This window comes from Falco naumanni, chromosome 4 (assembly GCF_017639655.2).
Source record: "Falco naumanni isolate bFalNau1 chromosome 4, bFalNau1.pat, whole genome shotgun sequence".
Lineage (NCBI taxonomy): Eukaryota > Metazoa > Chordata > Aves > Falconiformes > Falconidae > Falco > Falco naumanni.
In genome coordinates this window covers 53,926,542-53,941,619 of record NC_054057.1, presented here as the reverse complement: position 1 = coordinate 53,941,619, position 15,078 = coordinate 53,926,542, and the positions used below count along the sequence as shown (strand labels likewise).

The following is a 15,078-nucleotide window of genomic DNA, read 5'->3' as shown; positions in this document are numbered from 1 at the left end:
TGGGGATTTACTCCAAGTATTACCACAACTTGAATATGTCCAGCAGTAGTACAAGGAGTGTGGGACGCCAGTTTTGCCAATTCAGACTCGCATCTCTGCTGACGTTTTATGCCAACCAGATGCTTTACAGAAATCCTGTGTCTCTAAACCATATCCTTCTTGCTGTTTTCCTTTTAATGCAACACTCATGGATATTTTGGTATGTAGTAGGCATATTTAGAGGCCATTAGCTCTTCGTAAGCATAAAGAATCCAACCATTGCTGGTGATGGGTCTGAGTCAACTGCTTAGTGTGCTCAGAATGGAAATTATTTGCAATTTCTTTTCCACCTGTGCATAAATTTGTAGCTGAAGGTGTTTCAATCCTTCTCGGAGATGGAATAACTTTAAAGATTCTTTATCTCTGCATTCGTCTCTTCTTTGAAAATGACTTTCAGAAGTGGCAGATAAAACACCTGCGCAGCCCTAAAAATGTAATTTTTAGGGGTTAAAATCCATACCTAAGGCAGCCTAGAGATGCCAAGACACAGCTTTCTTAATAACCAGAGATCTCTCCTGGACCACTTGCCTTCAGCAGCCTCCGACTGCTCTGCCATGTGCCAGTTCATTGGGATGTCAGTATTGTGAGTTCTTTGATTTATGTCTGTGTTTGCAGGGACTACTACATAACCATGGTGAAGTGGGCAACCAGCACCAAGGTGGCAGTAAACTGGCTGAACAGGGCCCAGAACGTGTCTATCCTGACTCTGTGTGATGCCACCACAGGAGTCTGCACAAAGGTAGGAGAGATGAGCCACATGGCCTCTTGCCATAGGTTTTCAGAACCCACACAAGGAGAAAGTATCTCAATTTTACCTGGCGACAACTCAGCTGACACACATTTATTTAGGCAGACAGGGAATATAAGCAGTTCGCAATAATTACTTGTTGTTTGGGGGTTTTTTACACCTTCTAGAAAGCCAGAAACACTCTGTGTGTCTGTGTGCGTAAGAGAGGCATTACTTGTCTTGAAATAACTGTACACATGCACAAGCACACACACACCCCAACAGTTTGTAACCTTGATATCTTTTCAACATTCTAGTTTAATGGTGTTATATATATTTAATTCCATTTAAAATGCTTCGTGCTTATCTACCTGCATTTCAGTTGTAGTAAATTAATCCCTTCTCTAGACACATTAATGTAAATGGTGCAGTGATATAACCTGTGTAATTATCAGCAGATACCATCTTTTAAACTGGCATAGGTGTTTCCACAGTAGAAAATTGTTCTGATACATCCATCCCTTGAAAAAATGATGCAGTACTGTTGCATACAGCACAGTGCAGAGTCTTTTCTTAACAACTTTCATTTCAACCTTTATTTATTTCTTAACAAGCTTTATTTCTTTGGCAAATAATGTACCTTGTGCATTTATGTGTTTCATCTGTATGAGTAAAATGCTTTCTTGAATGAGTGCATGCTTATTCATTGGAAAGACAAGCAGAGCAGCAGTGGATAACACTCCTGAAGCACATATTTAAACAGTTTCTTTGTATTTCTGAACAACTTTTCAGATTCAATCCAACTGCTTCCTGCACTAATAAGCAAAATGTAATACGTGCAGTCTGGTATTAATGATCTTCTTCTGTTTTAGAAACATGAAGACGAAAGTGAAGGCTGGCTGCACAGACAGGTAATAGCGATCTTCTCTTTGCAATCAAGTTTTTGGTAGGCTTTTTGTTTCATTGCTTTTCCCCCAAAGAGAAAAAGCTGATTTCCAGACCTGAGAAAGCTGCTTGGAAGATGGCACGATTTGTATTATACAGAAGAGTTTCTTAGTAATAAACAAGGTCTTATGGAAGGTGCCACCTTCTCCGGTAGGTCCCGTAGTTCTTGCCTGCAATTTACTTGGATTTAAGAGATGAAAAGCTGATGCTGGTGGAAGGTCACCCTGACAGTAACTATGTAAGACTCATCAACCTCAGAGGGAGTCCTTCATATCCTTCTTTGAGACTAATGATGATTTTAAACAGTATGGTGGTTGTTTTCTGGTCCTCTAGACAGGAGAGAAGTCTACTGTTGAAAAGAGACGATCAAAGGTCATTTTATCAAGAGGAGCTATGTCCATTCAGAGCCAAAATCATGCAGACAGGACTTTTAATTCACTTAAGCTAAAATCAACAAATTTTTCTGTGTTACTCTGCAGTTATTTGCAGATGTTAGAAAGGTGAAAAAATGAAGCTGAGTTGTCAATGGGGCAGTTAAAACAACAAGGGCTTATGTGGAGCACAGAACGGGGAAAAGCTGCCTGATGGATTTTAATACCCTATTTTAACAGACAACAGTGGCACATAATTCTTCTGACACTGTAACTTATGCATGACATATTACTTTATATGGCTACATGCTCCCATCCCCCAAATGAAATAAAACAAAGATGAAAATAAATTCTGGGGAAAAGAATAGGTATACAAAATAGGACAGAACATTTTAACCTGCAAGAAGTTTTGATTTATGGGACTTTTCTATTCCTTTTTTCTTTTTCCTTTTTTTTTTTTTTTTAATTTTTGGAACAGAGTTGGGTTTTTTCAACATATGTCTGTATAAAACCTGTAGATTTCCAGCATGTAAATCTCTGGAAGATCATTTATAACACTTCCCCAGGAGTCAGTTTGTGAAGTGACCTCAGATTTGATTAAGCTGTTCTTGGGAGAGAAGCTGCTGATACTAATTCAGCCACAACACTGAACTGTTTTTCATGGAATATGTGAATGCCAGGCAGGGAGTAGCATGTCAGATAAAGGTCTTGTGCTATATTTTTTCTAGTCCAGATTTAAAGCATTTCACATTTTTGTCACAGCTTGTTCAAAGGATCCAAGAACCTGTAGAAACCGCAGTTCATCAGTTCATGGCAAGAACAGTGATCTCCTCTGTTCCAGTGACTGTCCTACAGCAATGGGCTATGTCTGATCCAGATAAAAATGGGTTTTACAGAGGAAATAGATTTTGTGCTCCAAGCATTTGAAATAATCTTTTGCTGGTATACTCAGGTATAGAATAAAAATGCTGCCAAAGTATTCTTTACATTCATAAGAACAACGTTGGATTGAGTAGAAAACAAAAGCTTAAAAGATAAGCCAAGTAAAGAGAAAATTAGATTCCCCAGGTTTTGGATCTTAAAAAATCTTCAAAGGATTCATTTATTTTATAGATTCAAGGATACTTTAATACTTTCACTGCTATTTACTGGGGCTTCCATTAATGCAGTATAGTAGAACTTGTGTTTTTACACTGCTGTGGTTCTTTGTGGTTCTTTAGTCATTTACCTACTACATGGACAGACATTAAAAGATGGTGCTTTGCACTGAATAACTGTAGTAAATGATCTGCCAGCCTCTAATGGGCCTGCTCCAGGGAAATATACTTCGTTTTACTGCATCTCCAAACAGCATATACTTTAGTTTGAGGTTAGAGAAGCATGTTCATTACAGCCAAATGGGTCAGACATCTCAGTACTAAACTCAGATGACATTTCCTATGGACTTTGGAGACATTTGACAGTATTCTCCAAAGGCTTTTGTAAGAGTCTGAGGAATGATAGAGCTCTTTCACCTGTATTTCTGACAGCAAAATTACTTAAAATTCTAGTTTTGACTCAATATATGATTACTAGGATAATTGTATTTTCTATATTTACCTTTTATTCTATGACACATTGAGACAACCAGAAAGTTATTTTCACGGCATGTGTGTCTGACTGTGAGAGTGATGTGAAAATGTTAAGTGCTGGTGTGAGTCCCCTAACCTCTTTAAGAGAGAGATGAATTGCACATTCGCCAGCTACTGAAGGAACTCGGGAGTGTGACTCAGCTCAGGATGAAGACTCCCTGGTTGAGACGTTTTAATATAGGTAAATGCATATGAGCCAAGTGCCCAGTTCCCCTCTGTAGCCAGCTGGTATGGTGAGCAGTGTGGTCACACAGTCAGTGGACCAACCTGTTCCGTATGCTCCCTTGACCAGATCTCCTTTTGAGCAGTACCCCAGTTTTAAATCAATAGGACTGAGGAACTGAACTGCTTGCCTCATTCTTTAAAATACTTCTTCAAAGTCCTCCATACACCTGGTTTGAAAATCATACAGGAGCTTTACCTTTTCATTAGGAATTCAAGTGCATCTGGTCTTCCTGGAATAGGGGCAAACTTCACAGTAGGCTGGGAGCAGGAGGTGAGGAGAGAACATCCATATCAGAAGATACCAGGGGCCAAGGATGGCAGGGCTGACTTTTTTCACTGGTCTGAAATAGTGGGAATTCTGAGATAGGGCATAAGACATAAGAATTTGAATTTTGTTGGTTTTATAGTAGTTTGGTAATGCAATGACATTCAATAGTCTGCATATGAAAGTTCATAGTAAATGATCTCATGTTCCCTTCTATACTTAAGTTCACAGATAAATTTCATTGAAATCCAAAATCTTTGGAAAGCCTCTCTCCAACACAGGCAAAGAGAAATACTGCTGTTACTGTCTGTGGAGCTGAAAAATAGGATAAATTACTCAAAGTATAATGAGAACTACACTGTATTCACACAGGTTTTGCTAGAAAGTATCTGTCACTCCTTGCCAGATGATATGGACAGTGTTTTCAAACCTTTTGTACAGATAGGAACAGACACACGTTCACCAAAACTGCCTGGGACTTTGGAAGTTTTTACTGCTTTTATTTATATATCTGCTTGTGCACTTCTGAGCATAAGAGTCAGACTGAACTTTACTCACACTTTTACTTAAATATACGAATTATTTGAAACATTAATTCTAGCTGTAAACAATTTTGTTTCAATTTTTGATAAGAGGCCATTTTCCAACAGTGCCAGTGATGTCATATACAGACAATGAGTCAGCCAGGGAGAAATAGGACAATTTCTGAGCACCTGCTGAAGATAAATTTTACTGGCATTTTAATCAATTTATTTAATTATGAATGTGGCCTGAACAAATCTAATTATGACCCAGGGTGCAGATCCAACTCCACCAAAGTCTGTAAGCTTTGACATCGACATTGGCAGGACCAGGAGATTGCCACAAGCTTATTTAGAGACATATGACCTCCTAACCCACCTGCATGGGCTGACTGGCCTCCCCTGATAATAGTTCCTTTGAGCTGCATTTTTCTTTCCAGTCCTTCTATTTCCCTAGTGTTTCAGATCATCTCAGTCTGAAACTAAAGACTCTTGCTTTGTCAAAAGGTTGAGATGTTGAAAACCTCACACCATTTTTCCTTCACAACTTCCTTGCCTTAATGTGGTGACGAATTGCTGGAATATGTAATCATTAATCTGCCTTACTGATAAGCCAGTAATGATTCTTACACATAGTTAATACACAGTATGAAATGAGATTATTAAAATAAAAAGGGGTCAGAGACCCTTACAAACAAGACTGACTTTTTCACCCTGTAAAACCCTTTTGTCATGTAACAACCCCATAACTGACCTAATGTTGCCCTGAAGACAAAGGATGCAGCAGAAATAGGACCTAGAGGCCCATAATTCAAATACCCAAATTCATCTGCCCGAGTTAATGAAGCAGCTTCTGGCTACAAACAGAGCCTCTGATGCTTAAACAAAGAGTTCTGATGTCATCCAGTTGAGGGATTGATACCCAGAGGCATGGGCTCCTCTCCTCGCCAGTTGATGACCCTGTATCTTGGTGCAGGTGCCCTGGCTTCAGAGATGGCGGTTGGTGTGGTGCACCCAAGCACAGATGAGCGTGTGGACAGAGATGGAGCATTGCCACAGGGTGCTGAGTGTGGCAGGGGATGAAAAGAGAGCTTCCCTTTGTGCCCAAAAGAGGAAGTGCCTTCATTGTCACAGTAAAGCCAATGCACATTTTTAACAATTTGTTGGATTTCCACAAAGTGTTTACCAAAATGCAGAGTTAAAAGGATTCATGTCACACCCAGCTGTTTGTCAGAGCTATGGCCCTGTGACACTTCAAAGTACTGGGACATTTCCATGAAACAATAAATACCTGCAGAGCAAAATCATGAACTATGGGATCTGGGCAAAGGTGGATCAGACAGAGAGGCGAGGAGACCATGCTGAGGAAGGAAAAAAGCATCAGAGGATCAGTTGGAAGGGATTAGGTTATTCAGATTATTTGCTTTCCTTTCTAAAACTTGATGATGAATCAGAACAACGTAATTCTCACCAAAGTATAATTCCTAGTCTGTAATAAAAACAAATTTCAAAGAATCTGCATTCCCTCTGATTTCCGTGAGGAAATACAGGGAGTCCAGCCAAAAGCATGTGAGGCACTATACTGCAGAAGAGCAGGAGGCAGGGAGTGTGTTGAACCATGAAAGCACAGGCAGGCCAGTTTGGAGCTGCAACTTGTGATGCTGCAATATGATGATTGTTTGGCCCATGTTAATGTGTGGGTGGGCTTGGTGGTGCTGTACTTGGAGGTCCACATGGATTTCTCACATTCCAACTCACCGTAAAGGGGGCAATTTCTCTTTCAAAGTTCATTGCAGTGCACGTTTGGTCATGCAAATCCTCCAGGTCAGAGACACCTGTGCACTCCCCACCATCCTGCATGCTCCTTGCCTTTTCTGCTTTCACCAGAGGGGTCTTCCTCAGGTGGCTGCAGATCCAGTGATGCTCAGTGATCCCTCTCCAAACACAGCTGAACATGCTCAATACATTCTATCTTTTTTTTTTTTTTCTTTTGTTATTTCTTACTTCAGGACTTAATGCCCCACTCTACAAGATACAGAAGCTCAGACTGCATTTAGCATGTCCCCTCGTCCATCCTGATTCTACCTAACTTGGGATAAGCCTCTGAGGCACTCCTTGGTTTCTTCTCCCGACCATTTGCAGATACACTGACCTGTGTTGTGCAACTCTGAACTGCAGCACTGACCCTTCCAGAGTTACAGTGCCCTCCTGCAGCCTGCCATCACCTTATCTTTTCCACCAAAGCTGAAGTCTTTGGTGGCATCATCACAGCAGGAAACACGTTGCTGGAGATGGAGTTGCTGTCCCTTTCTTTTGCTGATAGCAATGTAGGTTTGTTAGTCCCACCGATTGCTTCTCCAGCCACAGGGTCATCCTTTGTTTAGTGATTTTCTTTCAGCTTAGAGGCTGACTGGGTAGTCCTCAGCTCCAGCCTTCTATGTCCTTCCTCTTCCACCCAGGGGACACTCGCCCATTGCAGATGAGCAGTCCTGGGTAGATCTGCTTCCTGAACCAGTCTGTTCACATGGGTCCCAGAAGGGCCAGTGGCTCCAGGGACCCACACTTGGTCAGATTTAAGCTTTAGTTTAAGCTGCTGTGGATTTGTTTCTCCCTTACACCTAAGTCTGAGAGCACTGCATTATTGCTACGTGCAGCTGACATGAGAACAGCTTTGTCCTTCATCTGCACAAAGTAGAGGATTTTTGGAAACTGGCCTTGACTGTTTGGGTAGAATTCATGTGTCTAAATACAGAGATGTAGCTGAGCAGAAGGGCAAGAAGAGCCATAAGGACTTAAGAAGTGCCCTGAGTCTCACCACTGCTCCCTCTGCTCCATCATTCTGTCCTTACCAGGCACAGCAGTTGATGGTATTTAAGGATGGTGTGTGAGCCAGCTGCTTTCCGCCCTCCAGTCCTCTCATATTTCACCACCATCCACAATAAAATGATTGCAGACATTTGAGACTATATCCATGTCTATTCCCTTTAGGATCTGTTAACGAATCATGAGTTTGTTCAATCCATTTTTGCATCTTCTAATACCAACTGCTTCCATCATCCTCCTGTGGCAACAATATCCAAAAATTCCCTACATACTGCATGGGAAAAGTATTTTCTTTTACCAGCACTTAAACCAATCTCCTATTGTTTTCAAGGAGGGCTATTCTGTTCTAGAGTTGTTTGTGGGATCCAGTCAATAATAGTCAACCAAAGGCTCAAACTGTTTGTATCACATGCAGAATATTTTAATTATGTGCCTGTTATAGCTCCCTACAGTATAAAGTCCTGTTCCAAAAGCCTTTCAGCCTGATGTCCCGTCCCCCTACATTTGCCATCTGGGATAAGTCATCATCTCTGCCAAGACCCTAAACAAAGTTCTGGTTGTATTAATGCATTGTCTTTCCAGCAACAGAGGCAAACAGGCTGTCTCACAATATCAGCCGAGTGTTAAAGCCTCACATCTGTCACCTGTGCCATGTACCTCCTTCCCCTGTAACTCCGAATGAACCTCAAACTAATCTGCACAACGCCTGCTCTCACTGGCAGAGACCAATTGCTGGAATATATAATGCAGCAGGCACAGATACAGGGATGTAGGGTGAACTCATTGCTATTTACCTCAGTAAAGGAAAACCTATCAAGCAGAAGGTTTGCCCAAGTTATCACAGTTGTTTTTCAATGAGGTTTCTCCTGTCATGAAAGACATTTGGAAATAATATAGAGTTTCATGTTTCAGGTTCCAGAACAATGTCAGAAGCAAATAAAACCATTATTTCATAGAGCTGCAACAAGCTGTAAATGGGCATGTTTTAAAATATACTGAAAACCTAAGCAGGAGGAAATAAAAGAAAAAACAAACAGTTTGAACACCTAACGCAGTATTGATAGATCTGATAAACAGTGGAAAAGAATTAATCAGTAAAGAACTGGGAACAAAAGAACGTACAGTAAGAGTAATGTGTTAGCTTATGAGAAATAAAAATGTTTATTTCTTTGCTGTAGGTGTTTGCATTAGCCATAAGTTCTCCCTGTACAATCAAGTTCTTGCTGGCTCCGTGCACTGTCTCGACATGGGCCAAGCAGAAAGCTGGTGTGTTTAACACTGAACCAAAGGAGGACCCCGAAGAGGCTGAGCAACAGCTCCCCTGTTGACTGCCCTTGAAGAAGAAGGATCCACAAAGCTGGTCCAGGGAAGGCAGGGCTCAAGCCAGTCCCCAGAAAAGCCTGACATCACAGGGGAGGTTCAGCTCTAGTTTTATTCTCAACTATTTCAGATTCAGAGTAGAGGAGCTTCATATAGCTAGTTCCCTTGGTACAGTGCTACTGTGCCACACCATATGGACCATCCTTCTGCTTTCCCTTGTAATCTGTTGTTCAACCATCTCCTGCAGTGGAGACTTCCCCTGTGCCTCAGGGTTCCTGTACAAAAAGAAGACAAAGACCCTTCCAGGAAATGCTTGCTTGCCATATGTGGTATTTGATTTCCTTCTGCTGAGTCTCTTCTATCTGGTTGAAAGTTCTAGTCACCCAATAAAAGTCAATCATCACGTTCACCTGGGAGCTCTGTGTCAAAGATGGTTTTTCAAGATATCCTTGCTTTCATAAATAATTCAGTGAAATAAGCATTTGTAAGAGAGTAGGAAAAGACAGCAGTTAGATGCTGATAGTTGTGTTTCCTCGAGGACAGAAATAGATCAGTTCTTCCAGCAGAGTAAACAGGGTTTGTCATACTTGTGCCAGTGAGATTCAAACCATTTCTAAAAGCTTTATTCCAATTGCCCCGAGCAGTCAGCTGTATGTGTGTATTTTGCTTTGCAAATGGGAATTTACTTTGTAGCCCAGGAACTCTCCTTGCTGCCTTTCTCCTTGTCCTCCCACAGCTGAGAGGTGTCTGCTTTCCTGAGAGCAAGGAGCAATCATCTTCAAAACTTTCTCCAGTTTTCAGTGGGCTTTTCATTTGCCTCAGGTTGCTGTTAAAGAGCACTCCCTATTCCGCTGTGAATTAATTTGACAGGTTTTTGCAGTGCTGAGCAATTTTAAATACAATAAATTGCTGTTAATACAACCCTCACATTTGCCGCTTACAGAATGAAGAGCCAATTTTTTCCAAGGACGGGCGGAAGTTTTTCTTTGTCCGAGCCATTCCCCAGGGAGGACGAGGGAAGTTCTACCACATCGCCATGTCGTCATCACAGGTGACTCACTCGCTGCCACTTTCCTGGGTCTCACCTGAAGCAGAAAGCAATAAAAAGCAGTATCTGTGCTTCTGCTGGCAAGAGTGGAAGGTGCAAATGTAGAATGTGGGTCTTGCGCATAAAAGAAAACCTTGAATGATGCTATTTGGGGCATAAGATAACATGAATTTCCAAATGAAAAACTCAGAAGAAAAAGATCGACCAACTGCCTCTTGCCAAACAATATCATTGCTTTGTTTTGGTATTTTAATGCCACCTGAATTGTACGTAAATAAGTAAATCCCTGCACTGCCATGAAGGATTAATCAGAAGCTCGTGGGCATGCTGGATTAGAGGAAGGGGTTTGAAGCTGTTCTGTGCTGTGTTCATCCCATTATCTTCACTGGAGTTATGGTTGAGTCTGACTCTCTATTATTTCTATGCCTGCAGATTCACAGAAATAGCAGGGGGAGGGGTGGAAATTGCAGATGCCTGGTTTATTTTTAAAAGGCAATGGAGTCTGAAGAGCTCCCTTTTTCAGAAGAGCAGCTTTGCTCAGATATCTTCTTTTAAGGATAAAGAAAACTAATTCTCTTTTCTTTCCGGCAGCCCAATAGTAGCAGTGACAACTTACAGTCTATTACATCGGGCGACTGGGATGTGACAAAGATATTGGCATATGATGAAAAGAGGCATAAAATGTAAGTCAACTTTGGTCTGATGAATCAGCTGTCCTTTGTTTAGCCCTGGACTATAGGGTTAGTTACAATGGTGGTATCTATGTGCCTGAAATATTTGAGTATAAGACGATGGAGATAAGAGAGGAGAAGCTCTCTCCATTTTGGCTTAACCTCTCACACCATTACTTATATCTTTTGCTTTGTTTTGATTTCCTCTGTATAGTTCGAACCGCTTGTTCTGTGACTATATAGAAAGTGCTGTGACTATACGTTTGTGCAGAAGAGTGATTTCTCCTGCTACAACTTGTGATATTAACCTCTGAAGGAACGAATCTATTTTCATTGACCACCTAGTCAGTTTTAGGAAGAATCCTTCATTGACCTGCAAAAATATCGATGCATTAGAAAAAAAGTATTTAGTTAGAGTACCAAAAAAATGCCTTCTTCACACTTGCCCTTTATGTTTGTAAAGTAAGTCCTGTAAATGTTTATTTTTTTTTAAATTCCTTTCAAGAAACTATGTAAGAAAATGTTTGGAAGGCTTGCTGAAATCAAATACTATATAGTTTCCTTTCCAGGCAAAGTTTCAGGTGGATACAAGACTTTCACCTCTCAGTTTCTTAAGGTCACTAAATAGCTGAGTAAAAAGTCTCTGGAATATGGCAGACTTTGAATGATCATTAAGAGCGCGATGCTCCTTCAAGGTTCTGAATGCCCTCAATTACCAATAACTTCAGTACGATATAAGTGTCTTTAGCACTTGGCAGAGTTGAGCAGCAAGCTAACACCAAAGTCCTATTTGCATTTGAGCTGGCCAGTCAAGCAGAAAACACCACGTACAATTTGTGCATCAGAACGTACATCTAGGCAAGTGCAGGTTCTTGGAAGCAGATCAGCAGGGCTGAATATCCTGCCTGATGTGTGATTCACCCCACGGACACTACATTTGATCCTGTGGTCTGTCATTATTCATGTGAAATGCACCTGGGGGATCAGTCTGGACCTGCACGTTGGGCTGAGGTTGGCCACCTCCAGCGGCACCTCTCTGTTACCTTCAGTGCACAACAGGGCTGGCTGTCACTCTTTAGCCCCAGAAGGAGTTCACCACAGTCTCGGCACAAAACAAGGGCAACGAGGGATTCTTTAACTTCATACTCGTCTTCCCTCAAAGTCCAACTCCCTTCTTCAAAGAGGACATTTCAGTGAGATTTGCATCAGACCCCGGTTAGACGTGTATCTGGGCAAAGAACGAAAAGTAGTAAGAGAAGTAAAAACTAGTTGTAAAGAAAAAAGAAAGGTGTTGAAAGGAAATTCTGAGCCATAAATCTTGAGGCAAAAATGTGAAGTTCTTTCACTTAATCATTTGATCCTTTTTGATCCACTGCCATGACCACTCTAGGACCATTTCTATGCTTGTTTTAACTGTAGTGCAGCCTACAACATACTTGCTTGAACCTCTGCAGCGGTGTGTCCCTCTGTATGTTTTTCCAATTCATTTTGAACTTTCCTTGCCTTTACAAGATCAGGAAAATGGCAATGTGAATGAAAATCTTGTGTGAAATACTTGTAAACACCCTTCTGATGATACAATTATGATACAGTTGTCTTTTGATTTTTTTCTCCCCAGTTATTTCCACAGCACAGAAGATTTGCCAAGGAGGCGACATTTATACAGGTATGTGCTTTATTAACTTCACATACACAATTTCCCATTTTTTCAGTCTTACACGAATCATTACATAAGCGATGGCAATAGAAATAGTTTCTTATGTGTTTGTCTTTAATGGCATTGCAAGATTTTGCAATGTGTCACTGGAATAGATAGAACAGTGTAACAAGAGAGCACAAAATGCTTGACATTTGGAAATGTTTTACATTTAGCAATTTTCTCATTTTAATGCAAATTTTGAATTGGTCTCAAGACTGATAAACTGTCACAAAACTTTCCAGCAGAACTGCTTAACACTTGAAAGAATTCAGAATTACATAAACTAATGGTATAAAGTGGCTTTATACTTTCAGATAGCAGTTTCCCTGGAAGCTTCTAGCACCTCACCTTTTCATGAAATTGAGAAGAAATAGCAATATGTTATGTTTGCAAATGTTTTTTTCTGAAATTCCAGATGTCTTTAGTATTCTACCTAACTGTATGATAAATAAAAAACTGGTTTATACTAAGCTATTGGTAGTGTAGCTATTGTGAAGTATCGTGGGAGCAGATTAAAAAGGGGAGGAAGCCCCAACTTTTTAATAATAATTCTGGAATCACTATTCCATTTGTCCTATTTTTCTTCTCAATCACCCTGCTGTCATCTCAGCCTCTCCAGCGAAGGGCAGAGCTGGCTACAGCATCAGTTGATGAGGGACAGTCAGTACGTTTTCCTTCTCTAACATGATGTCATACCTTTTTTCCCTCAGTGGAAAGGAAACTAGAGCAAACTAAATTACCTGTAATTGAATCATTTTTCCCTTTCGAGACCTCTGTGCCTTGCCTCTGCACTCCGCATTTTTTTGAGAGTAGCTCAGCACAGTGTTTATTCTCTTGAAGAGAAAAAAAATCAAAATTATATTGACCATTCATTTCTATTAAAATGGGAAGAAAATCTCATTTTAAAAGCCGAGTCATGAGCTGCTGGCATGAGTCAAACTGCTTCCCACACCTTGCTCAGCTTGGCATGCAGCTCATCCTGGTTCCTCATTAACCTCATCTCCCCACATAGGCAACAGGTAAAGAGATGCCCAAAATGTCAATGTCCTTGACCTTACTTGGATTACACTGTGACCCTGGCCTCACTTCAGATTTCTGATTTCTTGCACTGGGTAGTCTGCCTGTCTCTCATTCCAGCCCAGGGGCATCAGCTCAGCAGCAACCTTGGCATATGTTCATTCACAGAGCTCCACTGGAGCTCTGACAGCTTATATCAGATGAAGATCTTTCTGGATTTTTGTTTTTGGTGTTGGGTTTTTTTTTTCTTTTTCTGTTTGATTTAGTAGCTTTAAACAGGATTTAAGTCAGAGACACAATCTGAACCATATAAGATGCAAGAGCTACTCATTTCAGTCTCTGTGGCCCTAAACAGGTTGCTCAGCCTCATCTCTTCCTACCATGAAACCGTAGCAAAAAACACTGATCTGCTTTACAGTAACACTGGAAAAATCTATTAGTTAATTTTTGGAAAGCATTTTGAAGTTTCAAAATGCTATAGCAATGCAAAATGTTATTTATTAATATTTGCTCATAATCTGCTCATTCTTCAATGTATAATAGACTCTTACAAGGCACTTCTGTGCATATGGACAGGCCACGTAAATACAGTCTTTTCTTTCTACTTGGATGTTATAAGAGCATCTATTCAAACCCAAAACAAGGGCTTTGGCCTCTGAGGCACCTGCTAGCAAATCAGACCTGTGAGGCAACCAGTAAGAAGCTTTAAGAAAACAATTCCAGCTCTTCATTTTCTGTCATAAGTAGGTATAGAAATACTGCTCCATTGTTTCACACCTCTATTCACCAAATTATGACTTCCTCTTGTGCAATTGCAGCCATCATTTTCTTTTAAAAACTGTACCTTCCTTCATAACCACCTGACCTTGCAAAAAAAGACCAGTATCCTTTTATACATTCTCCATTCAGGGAAAAAAAAAAAAAAAAAAAAAAAAAAAAAGCCATTACTGCTATTTAAACTCAACCAAATGGAAATGCTTTGTCTCTTACTAATGTTGGACACATTGTATTTATGTTCTTGTTCTACATTACAGTAAGGTTGAAGTAATGTTGCTCCCAGATAATATTTGCTCAGTGACCTTCACGGACTTGTATTAACTTTTTCAGCGCAAGCACAAATGGAAACTTCAACAGGCGGTGTCTGTCTTGTGATCTGATCGAAAACTGTACTTATTTCAGTGCATCCTTCAGTCACAATCTGGAATACTTCCTACTGACATGTGAAGGTATGTTGGGGGGTTTTATTACAGTTGTTGTGCCTAAGGATAGCATTTAGAGCCACCACCAATATCTTTAGATATCCTGTGTAACTGTGGCCAGCTTTGAAAGACTGGCCGTAAGTATCTGAGTCACTTTGCATTTAAATTACTCTTAATTTTTTCTTCTTTTGTGTTTCCCCCACACAGACACACACACTAGAAAGCAGATGTGTGCAACCTTTTTCTGACTTTTGGAAATAGAGGCACATTCCTCTAGCCACTCTGAGCATCCTTAAATTAAAGTAACAGCAAAACCTAGAGGACATAAAATGTCAGAAAGCTTGTGGGTCATAAGCCAGCCAGGTGGGATGAATTGTGGGTGACTGAGACTGTTCCCAATGCATCAGCTCATACCAGTACTGTGAACAGGGGGATTCAAAGTTACAATGAAAAGACATTTTGCCAAGAAAGGGCAGTTTTCAGAAAGCTACCTAATGGGCAATGTGAGTAGAGAGTATCTAGTATTTCACTGCTCCTTTTCACCATAAATTTACCCTGACTTGGAGTAATCTCCAGG

General features: G+C 40.6%; 1 protein-coding gene across 2 annotated transcripts in view; it reads left to right on the top strand.

The window, feature by feature from the left end:
• Positions 1-15,078, top strand: part of DPP6 (dipeptidyl peptidase like 6) — a 423,216-nt gene that overhangs the window by 369,363 nt on the left and 38,775 nt on the right. For both annotated transcript variants that reach the window (XM_040592220.1, XM_040592221.1), the window contains exons 11-16: positions 655-778; positions 1,639-1,677; positions 9,811-9,918; positions 10,507-10,598; positions 12,205-12,252; positions 14,410-14,528. In XM_040592220.1, coding sequence (XP_040448154.1) covers positions 655-778; positions 1,639-1,677; positions 9,811-9,918; positions 10,507-10,598; positions 12,205-12,252; positions 14,410-14,528 — 530 coding nt within the window. The remainder of the gene's footprint in view (positions 1-654; positions 779-1,638; positions 1,678-9,810; positions 9,919-10,506; positions 10,599-12,204; positions 12,253-14,409; positions 14,529-15,078) is intronic.